Source organism: Hemitrygon akajei, chromosome 1 (assembly GCF_048418815.1).
Source record: "Hemitrygon akajei chromosome 1, sHemAka1.3, whole genome shotgun sequence".
In the NCBI taxonomy this organism is placed as follows: Eukaryota; Metazoa; Chordata; class Chondrichthyes; order Myliobatiformes; family Dasyatidae; genus Hemitrygon; species Hemitrygon akajei.
Window position 1 is genome coordinate 118,899,900 of NC_133124.1, and position 18,476 is coordinate 118,918,375.

At 42.9% G+C, this 18,476-nt stretch overlaps 1 protein-coding gene across 2 annotated transcripts in view; it reads left to right on the forward strand.

Annotated features, from left to right (window-relative positions):
- Window positions 1-5,890: 5,890 nt before the first annotated feature.
- nfatc1 (nuclear factor of activated T cells 1) overlaps window positions 5,891-18,476 on the forward strand; it is a 286,505-nt gene continuing 273,919 nt past the window's right edge. The window contains exon 1 of one of the 2 annotated variants that reach the window (XM_073050710.1): window positions 5,891-6,264. In XM_073050710.1, the coding sequence (XP_072906811.1) occupies window positions 6,246-6,264 (19 nt within the window). In that variant the 5' untranslated portion in view covers window positions 5,891-6,245. The remainder of the gene's footprint in view (window positions 6,265-18,476) is intronic. The other variant, XM_073050704.1, reaches the window with a different exon arrangement.

Below are 18,476 nucleotides of genomic sequence, written 5' to 3' on the forward strand. Positions count from 1 at the left end.
TTGGGAAATGAACCTGGTCAGGTGTCAGGTCTCTCAGTGGGAGAGCATTTTGGAAATAGTAATCACAATTCTCTCTCTTTTACTATAGCATTGGAGAGGGATAGGAACAAACAAGTTAGGGAAAAGTTTATTTGGAGTAAGGGGAAATATGAGGCTACCAAGCAGGAAATTGGAAGCATAAATTGGAAACATATTCTCAGGGAAACATATGGAAGAAATGTGGCAAATACTCAGGGGATATTTGCCTGGGGTTCTGAGAAGATACGTTCCAATGAGACAATGGTAGGGTACAGGAACCATGGTGTACAAAGGTTGTTGTAAATCTAGTCAAGAAGAAAAGAAGAGCTTGCAAAAGGTTCTAAAAACTAGGTAATGATAGGAATCTAGAAGATTATAAGGCTAGCAGGAAGGAGCTTAAGTGTGAAATTAGGAGAGCCAGAAGGGGTCATGAGAAGGCCTTGGTGGACAGGCTTAAGGAAAACCCCAAGGCATTCTACAAGTATGTGAAGAGCAAGAGGATAAGATGTGAGAGAATAGGACCAATCAAGTGTGACAGTGGAAAAGTGTGTATGGAACCGGAGGAAATAGCAGAGGTACTTAATGAATACTTTGCTTCAGTATTCACTACGGAGAAGGATCTTGGCAATTGTAGGGATGACTTGCAGTGGACTGAAAAGCTTGAGAACGTAGATATTAAGGAAGAGGATGTGCTGGAGGTTTTGGAAAACATCAAGTTGGTTAAGTCACTGGGACTGGATGGATGTACCCCAGGCTACTGTGGGAAATGAGGGAGGAGATTGCTTAGCCTCTGGCAATGACCTTTGCATCATCAATGAGGACGGGAGAGGGTTGGGGGATTGCAAATGTTGTTCCTCTTATTCAAGAAAGGGAGTAGAAATAGCTCTGAGTCTTACTTCAGTGGTTGGTATGTTGATGGAGAAGATCCTGAGGGGCAGGATTTATGAACATTTGGAGAGGCATAATATGATTAGGAATAGTCAGCATGGCTTTGTCAAGGACAGGTCCTGCCTTACGAGCCTGATTGAATTTTTTGAGGATGTGACTAAACACATTGATGAAGCAAGAGCAATAGATGTAGTGTATATGGATTTCAGCAAGGCATTTGATAAGGCACCCCATGCAAGGCTTATTGAGAAAGTAAGGAGGCATGGGATCCAAGGGGAAATTGCTTTGTGGATCCAGAACTGGCTTGCCCATAGAAGGCAAAGAGTGGTTGTGGATGGGTCATATTCTGCATGGAGGTCTATGACAAGCCTCAGGGATCTGTTCTGGGACCGTTACTCTTCATGATTTTTATAAATGACCTGGATGAGGAAGTGGAGGGATGGGTTAGTAAGTTTGCTGATGACACAAAGGTTTGAGGTGTCGTGGATAGTGTGGAGGGCTGTCAGAGGTTACAACGGGACATTGATAGGATGCGAAACTGTGCTGAGAAGTGGCAGATGGAGTTCAACTCAGATAGGTGTGAGGTGGTTCATTTTGGTAGGTCAAATATGATGGCAGAATATAGCATTAATGTTAAGACTCTTGGCAGCGTAGAGGATCAGAGGGATCTTGGGGTCCGAGTCCATAGGACACTCAAAGCAGCTGCGCAGGTTGACTCTGGTTAAGAAGGCATATGGTGCTTTGGCCTTCATCAATCATGGGATTGAGTTTAAGAGCTGAGAGGTAATGTTACAGTTATATAGGACACTGGTCAGACCCCACTTGGAATACTGTGCTCAATTCTGGTCGCCTCACTACAGGAAGGACGTAGAAACCGTAGAGAGGATATTGCCTGAATTGGGGAGCATGCCTTATGAGAATAGGTTGAGTGAACTCGGCCTTTTCGCCTTGGAGTGACGGAGGGTGAGGGGTGACCTGATAAGGTGTACAAGATAATGAGAGGCATTGATCGTGTGGATAATCAGATGCTTTTCGCAGGGCTGACATGACTAGTATGAGAGGGCATAGTTTTAAGGCGCTTGGAAGTAGGTACAGAAGAGATGTCAGGGGTATGTTTTCCACGCAGAGAATGGTGAGTGCATGGAATGGGCTGACGGTGGCGGTGGTGGAGGCAGAAACTATAGGATCTTAAGAGACTCCTGGATGACTACATGGAGCTTAGAAAAATAGAGGGTTATGGGTAAAGCCTAGGTAGTTGTCAGGTAAGGACATATTCGGCACAGCTTTGTGGGCTGACGGGCCTGTATTGTGCTGTAAGTTTTCTATTCTTCTATATTCAACAGGTTTTCATGAGATCCTCCCCTCATTCTTCTGAATTTGAGTAAGTACAGACCCAGAGTCATCAAACATTCCTTATTCAATAACCCTTTCAATACTAGAATCACTTTTGTGAACCTCCTTTGAAACTTCTCTGATGTCAGCACATCCTTTCTTAGATAAGAGGTCCAAAACTGCTCACAACACTCCAAGTGAGGCCTCACCAGTGCCTTATAAAGCCTCAGCATTACATCTACACCACCAACTCAACCTGCAAATTAACCTTTAGGGTACCCTATGTGAAGACTCCCGAGTCCCAATGCACCACACATTTTTAAATTTTCTCTCCATTTACAAAAATTTCTACACTTTATTTCTTCTACCAAAGTGTATGACCATACACTTCCTGACACTTTATTCCATCAGCCACTTCTTTTCTCATTCTACTATTCTGTCTGTCCTTCTGTAGCCTCTCTGCTTCCTCAGCACTACCTGTTCCTCTACCTATCTTCGTACCATCTGCAAACTGAGCCACAAAGTCATCAATTCCATCATATAACATCAAAAAAGTGCTCCCAGAAATTCTAACCATTGCTGCTCTGTCATCATCTCTGCTAGTGTCCCTTCCAAACAATTTTGACCAGCGCCTCTCTCATACATTTCTAATTTCTTTTACTCCAATGTAACACTAATAAATCTGACTTAAGCTTCTTCTCAAATTGTAGAGTGAATTCTATCATATCATGATCACTGGTAAAGTTCCTTTACCTTAAGCTCAACCATGAGATGCTCTAAAATGTCATCTTGTACGCATTCTAGAAAATCCCCCTCTTGGGTTTCAGTAGCAACCTGATTTTCCTAATCTAGCTGCATATTGAAATCCCCTATGACTATTGTAACACTGCCCTATTGACATGCATTTTTTATGTTCTGCTGTAACTTGTAGCCCACATCTTTGCTACTATTTGGAGGTCTGTATATAACTCCCATCAGGGTCTTTTTACTGTTGCAGTGTCTTAACTCCTCCCACAAGGATTGTACATTGTCTGATGCTATGTCACCTCTTTCTAAGGATTAGATTTCATTTTTTACCTACAGAGCCACTCTACACACTCTGCCTACCTTCCTGTCCTTTCAATACAATGAGTATCCTTGGAATGTTAAGCTCACAGCTGTAAGCATTCAGCTATGATTCAGTGATGCCCACATCATGCATGCCATATGTAACTGCTATAAGTTCATCTACCTTATTCCATATACTGCATACATTCAAATATAACACCTTCAGTCTTGTATTCATCACTCTTTTTGATTTTGTCTCCCTTTAAAATTGCAACTTATTCTAGTAACTTCAATTTTACCCTATGGTCAGCCTGTCCTTGATAGCAGACTCATTACACTCCGCCTTTTTTTGTGTAAAACTACCCCTTCCTCAGCCTTATCACTCACTTCCCATTCCCCTGCCAAATTAGTTTAAACCCTCCTGAGCAGCTCTATCAAACCTTCCCACAAGGATATTTGTAGCCCTCAGGTGTAACCCATCACATTTGTACAGGTCTTACCTTCCCCAGAGGAGGTCCCAATGATCCAGAAATCTGAAACCCTGCCCCCTGCACCAGTTCCTCAGCCATGTAGTCATCTGCCAAATCCTCCTATTTTTACCCTCACTGGCACGTGGCACAGACAGCAATCCAGAGATTACTACCCTAGAGATCCCGCTTTTCAGCTTTCTACCTAGCCCCCTAAGATCTCTCTTCAGGACTTCCTCGCCTTTCCTACCTATGTCATTGGTGTCAATATGTACTAAGATTTCTGACTACTCACCCTTCCCCTTTAGAATGCCATGGACCCAATCTGAGTAATCCCTGATCTGTGGCAGCTGGGGATGCAACATACTACCTCTTATCATGTCCATAAAATCTTGGCGCTATTCCTCTAACTATGGAATCTCCTATTGTTACTGCAGTCCTCTTCCCCTTGCTTCTCTTTTGAAGCACTGCCCCAAACTCAAGTGCCAGAGACCCATTTGCTGCATCTCACCCCCTCAAAATTATCAAAAAATTGTATACCTATTATTGAGAGGAATGGCCACAGGGGTACTCTATGCTGGCTACCCTTTTCCCTTTCTGCTCCTAACAGTCACCCAGTTACCTGCATCCTCCAACCTCGGGGTGATTATATCCTATCTATCACTTCCTCAGTCTCCTGCATGAGCCGAAGGTCATTGAGCTGCAGCTCCAGTTCCTTACCACGTTTTCTGAGGAGCTGCAGCTTGGTGCACCTGGTGCAGATGTGGTTGTTTGGGAGACTGCAGGCCTCCCAGAAGTCCCACATCTCACACAAAGATCACAACACAGCCTCTGGAGCCGTTCTCACTGCACTAACTGTGTCCTAACAGCCAAGGAATGAAGAATAAAGAAAAAGAAACTTACCAGATCCTTTGGCCTGATGAGCCAAAGCCACTCTAACACTGGCCCACTCACACAAGGGCCGCTCCACTTTCTCTTGCCTTATTTTTGTTCGCCCTTGCAAATGAATCCCGTTCATTGATTGGATGGAGTCCAGGCTCAGAAAACTGTTGCAAAGCACTTCTTTTTTTTAATCTACAATTGTGGACCTGTGTGAAGTCACGGCTTGTTCTCGTGCTCCCGTTCACTAACTGGAGGCTGCCCAAACTTTTGCGTGATACTCAAGATTTCCAGCATCTGCAAAATCTTTTGTATTTCCTCCTTAAAAGTTGTTTCATCTCTAATTTTCCCCAACCTGAATTCTTCTTCCCTCTCCACATATGCCACCTAGTTTGCTGGGAGTTTCCAACATTCTTTCCTGATTTACAACAGCATTTTGTTTTTGAATGTCAAAAATGCTTATGTTGGCAATGATTTATAACAGCATTAAAATATAATTATTAAAAGATTTGCAAATGTATATTTTTATCATTTGATTTATTATATATTTGTTTATAGAATAATATGAAAATATTTAATAAATTGTTTCAATGTCCAAATAACAAATAGAAAATACTGCGTCTTCGTTAACTGTTTGATTTACACAGCTGGCTGTGCAAGGAACCCACCTAATCAACACGGTTCAAGCGTCACTGGTAGTAGAGTTGTCCTTTACTGATTGGATGTTATTAAAGCAGGTAGCAGGTAAAGGTGGCTGTTGTTATTTCTCTTTGAGACAGCACCCAGCAACACAAAGGCGCTGTCTGGCGTTAACTAATGAGTGTATGCCCGGGACCGTAACAGTGCGTGAGTATGGCGAGGGAGTCACCGAGAAAGTGGGGTCGCCCCTCTATCGGAAGCTTTCCCCGGAGCGCGTGTACGCTGATTCGCGGGAAAGCGCATCGGGGAGGTTTCACCAGTTGTGCACGCGCCGCCTAGAGCCGGAGCAAAGCGTCACGTTCATGCGGGCGACGAACTCGGATTACACGCGCGCGTGCATGGGTAGCAGAGCCGTGCGCGCGGGGGAGCTGGGGGGTCGGGTATCTGAATGTGCCACAAAAGTTGTTAGTGTGTGGGGGGGGGGGCGGAGCGGGGTTTGGGTGGTGGGGGCGCGCCGGTGTGCACGCCAAGTCGAGAGGGTAAGGGTGGAGTGTACGCGCAGAGGCAAGTGCGCGCGCTCTGCCGAAGGTGGGTGTTTTGCTTCTTTGATTGTTTTTGCAGAGGGAGGGTGTGTGTGTGTGTGTGTGTGTTTGGTTTGACACGGGGCTCGGGCGCTGGCGGCTCTCCATCACATACACAGACACACTGCACATCACTGGAGCCTGAGGAAACTCCTGCCCATCAAGGCAGCGGCAGGGATAGCACCAGCCCTACACCCACACAGCATTACAGCTCTGTGGGAACTCCAGCAGTGACAGCAACCAGCCCTCTGCAAGGAAGCGGTTGCACCAGAATGCAACTGACTGGGTACTTTGTCCATCTCTCACAGAGCGGTGTTTAGCTTCAGAATTCCCAGGGCCAGACAAGGAGAGAGGGGGAAGTCACTTTATTATTCTCGCTTATCTCCGAGGCAGCATGAAGTCTGCAGAGGAAGGTAATTTATCTTTTTTACTGAACTTGCTAGACTTGAGACATCGATCTTTGATTAAACTGTGAGAAGAGTTCGATACCGTGACAAAATCCTTAAGAATTGACAAATTATATTGTTAATAACAATTCCGAGGTATTAAGGACGGGGAAATTTAAAAGGGGTGCATTACTTACATTGGAAATTGGAAGGGTGGAATTGAAGTTGCTCTAATTTTAGAGGGTCCGTGAGGTGATTCCCAGGTTTTTCCCAGTGGCACAGTGCAGACGTGTGTTAAGTATCGTTGTTTGCCGAGATGTCCTGTCTGCACACAGGAAGGTTGCTCTAAACCTCCAATCACTGTTAGTAAACCGATGTGCGGTGACATGTGTCTGTATGTGGGTCTGTCTGTGTGTATTATAATATTGAATCTTGAATTAGCATTATCATACTCGCCTATTATTTTGGTACTAATTGCCAGCAACATCAACATTCTGTGCAGACGAGGGAAATATTTTCTCTTTCTCTTTCTGGCAGGAGTGGCCGGGGAAGAGGAGGGGAAAAGAAACCCTTCTGAATGGTCTAATTCAATCGTCTGGGCAGCGGTGATCGGTGCCAAAGTACACATTCTAATTCACACCACTTGGCATTTATTTAAGACGTTGCACGCGTCTCTTATGATTAATGGGATGTCAACAGGATATAAACCAACTGGATTCTCATCACAGACCATGTGTCGACCTACAAAGACCCACGCTTATATTAAGACCCCTGGAACTTTCAATCCAGACTCGTTTTTGCATAAATCTGAACATTAGCAAAACAAAACTTAGTCCAGTTACCTACTTTTTTATACAGTAAGATGTCTGGTATTGGTTTGCATCTGATTTGATTCTCTTCTCTGCGCACATATTTTGCATCATCTTTAGATTTAGTTCCCTGCAATGAAAATAAGAAATATAGTAGAATCGGAAAGCGGGAATATGGAAGGAAGAGTAGATTTGTTGTGTGTGTGTGTGGAGGGGGTGGTGGGGTTGGGTGAATTAGCTTGAATAAAGAATCGCCTGTACAAGTAACAGTCATCACTTTGAGATTCAGCAAACAGAAGGGGGTGGGATGCGAACCGCGTGGTTGTGAAAACAGCACATCTGGACCATAACCGCTAGTGGTCTCCCGAGCAAAGGGGATCATTGCAAAGTCTCAACACCATTGAAATCCGCAGCTGACTCCGAGCTGCGGGTTCCCGGTAGAATCTATTGTCCAAAAAAAAAAGTTTTTAAAAAAGAGATTCAAGAAGAAATGAGCTCCCAGCCGGTAACAGGCATGAAAGTCCATCTCTGTAAAGCGATGTTATCTGCTCGCTGCCACATCGCTGCCTGGTTGAATAGGGTAGGGATGTAGAATTCTGACACGTCACTACATCCAAACAGCAATAGCAATAAGCTTAATTCGCGCTGTGGATGTTGTTTTCCTTGACGTCACTTCAAGAGGGAGTCTACAGTACTTTTTCCTCGGATCAGCAGAAAATAAGATTCAGTTTTAAAATCAATTTTTACAGCTGATTGATAAAGGATTTCTTTTGCGAACGTGCGTCTTAAAATAACAGACATAAAGCACAATAATCCCTGTTCCTCAAACTGTGCCGAAACGTCGACTGCTTATTCATTTTTATGGATGTTACCTGACCTGCTGAGTTTCTCCAGCGTTTTGCGTGTGTTGCTCTGGATTTCCAGCATCTGCAGAATCTTTTGTGTTTACAGTTCCTCAAAGGTCCTTGTGCACACAACATACAGATGAACCCCCTTAGATGCAGTTTTTAAGAGGAAATCCTGCTGGATTCTATCTATTTTGCCATTTTAATCAAAATTTTAAATACATATATGAATGATGTTCATTTCCACCATCCCTTTTAGGTCTTCGCTTTGCAACAATGAAACATTTATTGAATTAAAAATAGAAAATGCTAGACATAAACAGGAGAAAGTCTGCAGATGCTGGAAATCCAGAGCTACACACACACAAATGCTGGAGGAGCTCTGCAGGTCAGGCAACATCTATGGAAATAAATAGATATTTTGGGCCAAGACCCTTCTTAACAAATAAGATGCCAGAGTAAAAAAAGGCAGAGGGAGGGGAAAGAGACTGGCTGGAAGGGAGGTGATAGGTGAAACCAGGTGGGTCAAGGGCTGGAGAAGAAAGAAACTGATAGAGGAGAGTGGACAATAGGAGAAAAGAAAGGAGGAGGGGACCCAGGCGGAAGTAATAGGCAGCTGAGAAGAAGGAAAAGGTCAGAGTGGGGAGTAGAAAAGGGGTGGGGAATTGTTTACTGGAAGGAGAAATTGATATTCATATAATCAGGTTGGAGGGTACCCAGATGGAATATAAGGAGTTGCTCTTCCATCATGGACTGGCATGTTGGAATGGGAGTGGTAACTAATATGTTTGGCCACCAGGAAGAGTCATTGGTGGCAGATGGTGCGGAGGTGATCAACAAAGCGGTCCACAAACTTTTTGTTGTGACATCTTCCCCCTTCTCGGCCCTGAAGAAGTGTTTCGGCGTGTAATGTTGACCGTTACTCTTTTCCATAGATGCTGCCTCGCGCACTGAGTTTCTCCAGCATTTTGTGTGTGTTGCTTTGGAAAATGCTAGAAATACTCAGCTGGTCAGGCAGCAACTATGGCAAGAGAAAAAAGAGTTTATGTTTCAGTTGAAGTAGTTATTAAACCACAGACACTGTTGTGATGAGGCCACCAGTTTGTTTATATTGAAGTACCAGACACAGGAATGAGAGATAAATATAAACCAGGATCACCCAACTTTTATTCAAAATAGTCTCTTGTGATATATCTGACAGGCCTCTTTTGAAAGATAGTACATCTGACACTTTAGGACTCTCCCACCACTGCACTGGAAGGGTTAGCTGACTGTGGAACAAAATTTGAAACAATGACTCCCTGACTTAGATGCAACTCTCCAGCACAGCTGAGTGAAAAATGCATATAATTCTCTCTGACAACAAAGGCACATGGCTCAGTTGTCAAGCAGACTGTAGCTGTGAAACCAGAATATATATTCCTTGTGTTTGAGCAGGCCCATGGGTCTTGCCAGAAATATCAATGCCTCTGCAGATTCCATTTCTGCGTCAGGCAAAATGCTTGTGTAATTTTGGAGCAGAGTAGAGATTTAACATTGCTGTTTCTGTCTGCAGCTTTCCGGCCGGTCATATCACCACCCAGAAGCCTGCAGTCATGAACTTGAATGTAGGCTTAAAGCAACACTTCCTAATTCAAACTACTTCACTCATTGCCCAGTAATATCTCAAGTGATGTCACTGTGGTTTTCCTAAGATAATCTTGTACAGATGAAGGCCATTCAGTTCTTTGTCACTGTGCCAGCTCTTTGAAAGAGAGAGAGAAAGAGAGAGAGAGAGAGATCCTATTAGTACTGCAGTCCTCTCTGAGCGTTTCTCCTTTTAAAGTATATGGGCAATACCTTTTCAAAAATCTGCTATTAAATCCCTTCAGGAAATACATCCTAGATCCAAACAACTAACTGCCTCAGAAACATCTTTCCATTTTCTCCTTTACCACTCTGGAATTTCTGCAAATTATCTAAAAATCTATCACCTAGTTCCTGACCCTCCTTCCCATCAAAACTGTTTTGCTGTATATGTTATACAGGAGTTGGCTATTCAGCCCTTTAAACATCTTCTGTCATTTGGTACTATCATGGCTGATGGACCCAATTTGGTGCCCTATTCCTGCTTTCTCTCCATCCCCCTGGATCTTGCTAATCTCAAGAGAGAGAATGTCATAGAGTTAATACAGAACATAAACAGGCACTTTGGCCCAGCTTGTCCATGCTGCCCAGGTTGCCTACCTGAGCTAGTCACATTTGCCTGCATTTAGTCCACGGCCCTCTAACTGTATACATGTCCAAATGTCTTTTAAGCACTGTAATTTTGAATCTAGAATGCTATCTAACTCATTCTCAATATAATTAATGATTTCTTAATTGTTTACTATGGGAGAGAATTTTAGAATTTTACATGCTCACCAATCTTTTGATGAAGAAATTACTTACCTCAGTCCTAAATGACCTATCTCACGTTCTGGCTAATGCCAGCAAGTTTTTCTGACTGGCTCCATCAGGATTTTATAAGTTTCAATGAGACCTCTTCTCATTCTTGTTAACTCTAAAGAATATACATGCAGTTATCCCAATCTCTCTTCATACATCAGTCCTGTCTTCCCAGAAGTCAGTTTTCTGGACTCTTGCTGCACTCCCTCCCATAACAAATGTAAAGTTTCTCACATAGGGAACTACCATTTCAAATGATACTCAACGTATTGTCTCACCAAGGCCATATAAATTGCATTAGGATAGCCCTTCTCCTCCATGTTAATCCTCTTGCTATGAATGCCTACCTACAACTTGCCTTCTTAACTATGTATTGTATCTGTGTGGTTGATTTAATTGATCAGACCTCCTTTTGGTGGCAGAAATGGAAAGGTTATGTTTCAGATAATGATCTGTCTTTCTGTTTCTGCACCAAATTAGCTACCTTCACATGTATCTATATTTTATCCATCTGATAAGCATTTGCTAATTTACTCAAACCTGTCAGGGTCACACTGAATCCTTCCTGCATCCTCCTCTCACATCTCAGTTACCTGGTGTTTTGATATGCTTTCTTGGAGATATGACTCAATTCACTGAATTAAATCTTTAATATATCGTGTGAATAGCAAAGGTCCAATTTTGATCCTTACAGCACCCCACTGATCAACAACTATCATTTAGGCAATTAGCTATTTATTCTTATCCTTTGTTTCTTGTCTACTAGTTCTCAAAACTATGTCACCTCATTACACCAAATCCTAATACACTGGTTCCTCCCCATCCATTCCACCAGTTACTGGTTCCAAGAAAAACCTGTACATTTGTCAAGTATGATTCCCTTTTTGCAAACCCATGATGCTTTTGAAAAGTCCAGAACAATCTCTCCTTTCATTCCAACTCCTGAATCTCAAATTGTCTTCAGTTTTGCCTTTAATGGCTGCTTCTGTTTCGCACGTGATGAAGACCATGGAGCGGCTGATAATACAGAATCTGAGGCCACAAACCAGGCACGCCCAGGATCCTCTTCAGTTTGCATATAAGGAGAAGGTGGGAGTGGAGGATGCTATCACGTATTTGCTGCACAAATCACTCTCTCACCTAGAGGGGGTCAGTTGTGCTGTGAGGATTACATTCCTTGACTTCTCTAGTGCCTTTAACACCATCCAGCCCAAGATCTTAAGGCACAAACTAACGGAGATGGGAGTAGACCCTCACATGGTGGATTGGATAGTGGACTACTTGACAGATAGACCTCAGTATGTGCGGTTGGGAGACTGTAGGTCTGACACGGTGGTCAGCAGCACAGGGGCGCCGCAGGGAACCGTACTCTCTCCGGTCCTGTTCACCCTGTACACATCAGACTTCCAATATAACTCAGAGTCCTGCCATGTGCAGAAGTTCACTGATGACACGGCCATAGTGGGGTGTGTCAGGAATGGACAGGAGGAGGAGTATAGGAAACTGATACAGGACTTTGTGATATGGTGCAACTCAAACTACCTGCGTCTCAATATCACCAAGACCAAGGAGATGGTGGTGGACTTTAGGAGATCTAGGCCCCATATGGAGCCAGTGATCATTAATGGAGAACGTGTGGAGCAGGTTAAGACCTACAAGTATCTGGGAGTACAGTTAGACGAGAAGCTTGACTGGACTGCCAACACAGATGCCTTGTGCAGGAAGGCACAGAGTCGAATGTACTTCCTAAGAAGGTTGGCGTCATTCAATGTCTGTAGTGAGATGCTGAAGATGTTCTATAGGTCAGTTGTGGAGAGCGCCCTCTTCTTTGTGGTGGCGTGTTGGGGAGGAAGCATTAAGAAGAGGGACGCCTCACGTCTTAATAAGCTGGTAAGGAAGGCGGGCTCTGTCGTGGGCAAAGTACTGGAGAGTTTAACATCGGTAGCTGAGCGAAGGGCGCTGAGTAGGCTACGGTCAATTATGGATAACTCTGAACATCCTCTACATAGCACCATCCAGAGACAGAGAAGCAGTTTCAGTGACAGGTTACTATTGATGCCATGCTCCTCAGACAGGATGAAGAGGTCAATACTCCCCAATGCCATTAGGCTTTACAATTCTACCGCCAGGACTTAAGAACTTTTTTAAAAGCTATTATTAATGCTTTTTGAGACGGTGATTTAGATGCATATCATTTTTTTTTTACTGAGTTAAGTATTGTATGTAATTAGTTTTGCTACAACAAGTGTATGGGACATTGGAAAAAAAGTTGAATTTCCCCATGGGGATGAATAAAGTATCTATCTATCTATTATTAAGAGAATGAGATGAAAGGAGATTATCCCCAAGAGCAAGTGAATGAAGATCAGAAGGCAATGAAGACTGAATGAAGAGTCTTTTGACTCTTGCATTGTTAGAAGGCCAGGTTAATGCTTATGGCCAGAAGAATGGTTTACTGCCTAAGGGATGGTCCAAGCAGAAACTTTCATTATAGTGACTTGGAATATTGCAGCTTCCAAGACTACAGAAGTGGGGCTAGATAAACTGGTAAATTGGTTTATTATTGTCACACATATTGAGGTACAGTGAAAAACTTTATTTTGCATTCCATCCATACAAATGATTTCATCATAAAAAAAGGTTCAGATGGGGTAGAATTTGTTGGATGTGTCCAAGAAGGATTCCTGACACCATAGGACAACTAGAGGAGAGTGCATGCTGAATCTAGAATTGACAGGAAATGTAGAGGAGACAAGACCCAAAAGCAGAGCAGAGGAGACTATTAACAGTGAGCAATAACTTTAATAATAAACTGCAAAATAACAAGCCACAAGGGGTCACAAAACAAGAGAATAAATACTTAACAAAGTACCTGAAGGCTAGGAGCAGCTGGTTGGTTTGAATGAGTGAATAAAGACTGTGGAAGAGAGCTGGGTTTAAATAGGCTTCAGGTGATGAGTTAGAAATGAGTAGCAGCTGACTCCTGTTAGCTGGGTGGAGACTGAGAGATACCTACTAGACAATGAATCTGTTCAGGGTTCAGATCTCTCAGTGCGCAAGCATTTTGGAGTCTGTGACTATAACTCCCTGACTTTTAGTATAGTCTTGGACAAGGATAGGAACAGATGGTATGGTGTAAAGATAGATGCAGCATAGAGAGAGACTGTGAGGAAGGACAGGCAGTAGAAAGAGCAGAATAGCAGTCAGTTGGACATACTGAAATTTGTCTATTTTAATGCAAGAATTATCAGGAACAAGGGAGATGGGTCAGAACTACAATGTTTTGGCCATTACAAGTACTTGAATGTAACCACGGAAGGAATGGCTGCTGGATGTTCTAGGGTTAGATGTTTCAAAATGGACAGGGAGGGAGGTAAAAGAGGTGGGTGAGTAACTTGCTAATCAGGGATAGTATCACAGGTGCAGAAAGGGAGGACATCCTGGAGGGATTGTCTGCTGAGTTAGTGTGGGTGGAGATCAGAAACAGGAAGGGAGCAATCACTCTATTGGAAGTTTTCTGTAGAACTCACAATAGCAAAAGAGACTTTGATGTGCAGATCGGGAGGCAGATTTTGAAAAAATATGAAAATAGTAGGGTTGTTGTCATTGGTGACTTCAACTTCCCTAATATTGATTGGCACATCCTCAGTGAAAAAGGTTTAGTTGGGGTTGAATTCATTAGGCATGTAGGAATGATTCCTGACACAATATGTAGATAGACCAACTAGAGGAGAGGCTATGCTGGTACTGGTTCTGGTACTAGAAAATAACCCTGGTCAGGTGACAGGTTTCTTAATGGGTGAGCATTTCAGAGATGGTGACCACAGCTGGCTGATTTTTAACGTAGCTTGGTCAGGGCTGGAACAGACAATAAGGGAAAGTAACTAATTGTGTAGGGAGAATTATGATGCAATTAGGCGGGAACTTGGGAGCATAAATTGGGAATGGCCATACTCAGGGAAATGCACACTGATGTGTGGAGGTTGCTGTGCCATTGGTGATGATCTTCATGTTCTCACTGGCCACAGGGGTAGTTTTTGAAGATTGGAGGATGGGAAAACTTATTTGTTTGCTCAAGAAAATTAATACGGATAATCCTGAGAATTATAGACTATTAAGTCTTGCATCAGTAGAGAACAAACTCTTGGGGAGGATTCTTAGAGACAGGATTTACAGGCATTTGGAGCAGCATAGTCTGATGAAGGATAGTCAGCGTGGCTTTGTGAGGGGCAGGTCATGTCTCATGAGCCTGATTGAATTCATCAAGGAAGTGATAAAACTAATTATTGGAACTATAATTCCAATAATTAAACTAATTATTATTAGTGGATGTGGTATATATAGATTTTAGTAAGGCATTCAACCAGGTTCCACAAGGTTGGCTCTTTTAGAAAGTCAGGAGACATGGGATCCATGGAAATTTGGCTGCACCAATTCAGAACTGGCTTGCCCGCAGAGGGTGGTAATAGATAGAGAATATTCTGTCTGGAGGTTGGTGACCAGTGATATTCTGCAAGGATCTGTAGTGTTCTGCGATCCTTGCTCTTTAAGATTTTTTTAATAAGTGACTTGGATGAAGGAAGTGGAAGGGTAGGTTATTAACACAAAAGTTAGTAGTGTTGTGGATTGCATAGAAGTTTGTCATCAGTTACAATGAAACATTAATAGGATGCAGAGCAGGGCTAAGAAGTGGCAGATGGTGATCAGTCTGAAAAGTGTGAGTGTTAAACCTGAAGGCAGAGTACAGGTTTAATGGCAGAATTCTTAGCAGTGTGGCGGTTGAAGGGTTGGGGTTCACAACAGTCGATCCCTCAATGTTGCAGCTCAAGTTGATAGGGTGCTTAAGAAGTCGTGAGATTGAGTTCAAAAGCTGTGAGGTAGTGCTGCAACTCTATAAAACTTTGGTATAACCATACTTCGAGTATTGTGTTTTATTCTGGTTGCCTTATTATAGGAAGAATGCACAGGTTTTAGCGAGGGTGCAGAGAAGCTTTACCAGGAAGCTACCTGGTTTAGAGAAGCATGTCTTATGGGGATAGATTAAATGAGCTAGGGCTTTTCTCTTTGGAACGAAGGAGAATGAGGGGTAACTTTATAGAGTGGAGAGCCAGTACCTTTTTCCCAGGGCAGAAATGGCTAAGATGAGAGGATGCGATTTTAAGGTGATTGAAGGAAAATAGGTCAGAGGTAGCTTTTTCTTTAACACAGAGAGTGGTGACTGTGTGGAATATGCTGCCAGGGATGGTGATGAAGGAAGATACATTAGAGGCATTTAGACTCTTAGATAGGTGCATGGATGAAAGAAAAATGGAGGGCAATGCGGGCTGGAAGCATTAGATTGATCTTGCAGTAGGTTCAAAGGTCAGTACAACATCACTGGCCGAAGGACCTGTACAGTTCTATGTTTAATGTTCTGACAGTGCTATAGGGAAAACAATAACAGAATGTAGAATATAGTGTTATAGTTATAGAGAAGGTGCAGTGTAGGCAGACAATTATGTGCAAGGCCATGATGAGATAGACTGTGAGGTCAAGAGTCAATATGGTCATAGAGTTATGCAGTTCAGAAGCAGGAGCTATCGCCCATCAAGCACCAGTTTACAGAATACCTATTTTATTCTTTTCACATCCTCACATGATGGGTTGGATGCTCTCTTCTATGTTCTATGATTAGGTTACTATATTTTGAAAAATAAAATTAAAGTAAACTGTAGGCCAAAAGTACAGTCAAAATCCATATGCATGCTAATATCACAAGATTTATAGAGAATCTAATATTAGTCTAATCATTGTTGCATATTGCAAATTATATTTTTACACTGCTGAATTATTTTACCTTGGAAGGTTAATTTTTTAAAAACGTAATTGAAATACATTTTTTGGCAAAACAGGAGCTTTACAGTCAATGTTGGATATTGTTGTTAATTATCAGCTTTTAATTGAACTGCCTTTTTTAGACTCCACCAATTTCTAAGAAAAAATATATCTTATAAATAAACACGTGAAACTAATAACTGAATAAATTATCAACTACATATTTCACAGTTATATTCTCTGCTTCAAAATAGCAGCTACTTTTAACCATTATTGTTAAAATATAATGGAAAACTCAGTTTTACCTTGCCTTACCTGACCAATAAAATAAAACTAGCACTTTCTATCATTTCTTTCATGACCTCAGGACATCTCCAAATGCCTTACGACCTATGGGGTACGCTTGAAGTGTAGCCATTGTTGTAATGGCAATGTAGTAGCTGCCTTGTGCAAAGTCCAGCAGATCACACTATGATTTTAAAAAAAACAGTGACACAGAGAGATAATAGACAATAGACAATAGGTGCAGAAGTAGACCATTCGGCCCTTCACCGCCATTTTGAGATCATGGCTGATCATCTACTATCAATACCCGGTTCCTGCCTTGTCCCCATATCCCTTGATTCCCCTATCCATAAGATACCTATCTAGCTCCTTCTTGAAAGCATCCAGAGAATTGGCCTCCACTGCCTTCAGAGACAGTGCATTCCAGACCCCCACAACTCTCTGGGAGAAGAAGTTTTTCGTTAACTCTGTCCTAAATGACCTACCCCTTATTCTCAAGCCATGCCCTCTAGTACTGGACTCTCCCAGCATCTGGAACACATTTCCTGCCTCTATCTTGTCCAATCCCTTAATAATCTTATATGTTGCAATCAGATCCCCTCTCAATCTCCTTAACTCCAGCGTGTACAAGCCCAGTCTCTCTAACCTCTCTGCGTAAGACAGTCCGGACATCCCAGGAATTAACTTTGTGAATCTACGCTGCACCTCCTCTACAGCCAGGATGTCCTTCCTTAACCCTGGAGACCAAAACTGTACACAATACTCCAGGTGTGGTCTCACTAGGGCCCTGTACAAATGCAAGAGGATTTCCCCTCACTGACACAAGAGATCTGTCAGTGGTTACCAATGTTCCCCTCATGGAAGAGAAATGGCTGTCACTTGTAATCACTTCGTGGCTTCATGGAATCCTTGAAAAGTTAATACATAAAAGGTGGTTATTTGAACCATCATGTCTCTGCCAGTTGCAAGAGAATTGCTCAACCTAATCCCATCTTCTAGCACTAGGTTAAGAACCCTGCAAGTCATAGCTGTACAATCTGACACTTCTTTAATGATAGAGGGTTCCAGACATCCAACCATCCACTGGAAGAATACACGTTCCCTTAGTCTCCCTATAATTTAGTCCTCAATTACATTGGATTCCTTAGTGGTTGTTTCTGAGAGGAGGATGCTATAGAAGCTACGAAGCGTTATACACACAACACACACAAAATGCTGGTGGAGCACAGCAGGCCAGGCAGCTCTTATCCATGCCAGATCTTCACAATTCCCTCTGTTCTTCCCCTCTGAGGCAGAATGTTCTGTCCTCAGTAAGGACCTTGCCTTTGTCCCCTGTCCCTGCACCTCAGTGTGTTGCCTGTCCACCATGACTCTGAGCTCTTCTTCTGATGCCTCTGTCTCCGTACCTACTGTATTACTTTGACAAGGACTCTCCAGCCCACATTGGCGACCCCTTCTCCTGCCTTCAACTCTCCTCCTCTTCTTGGACACCCCATTCTAGTCTTCTACTTGCTCTGGAACTGCTTATTGCTAACTGCCAATGAGACATCAATCATTCAACTTTAGCGCTCCTCTCTCCAATTCTAACCACACTCTTTCCAAACGCACTGCTCTCCACACTAATCCTGATCTCACCATCAAACCCGCAGTAGTAGTCTGGTGGACTGACCTCTACCTTGCTGAGGCCAGGCGACAAATCTCAGATATCTCCTCTTACTTACCCGTTGAACAGGTCCCCACTAAAGAGCACCAGGCCATTGTCTCCCATACTGTCACTGACCTTATCAACTCCAAGGATTTCCCATCCACTGTCACCAAACTCGAAGCTCCCTTACCCTGCACCTCCCATTTCTAGCTCCTACCCAAGATCCACAAATCTGCCTGTCTAGGTAGATACATTGTTTCTACTTGTTCATGCCCCACCAAACTTATATCTGCATACCTTGACTCTATTATCACCCCAGTTCAATCCCTTCCTACCTGCATCCGTGACACTTCACACACTCTTGATCTTTTTCAATGATCTTAAGTTCCCTAGCCCTTATTGTCTCATTTTTAC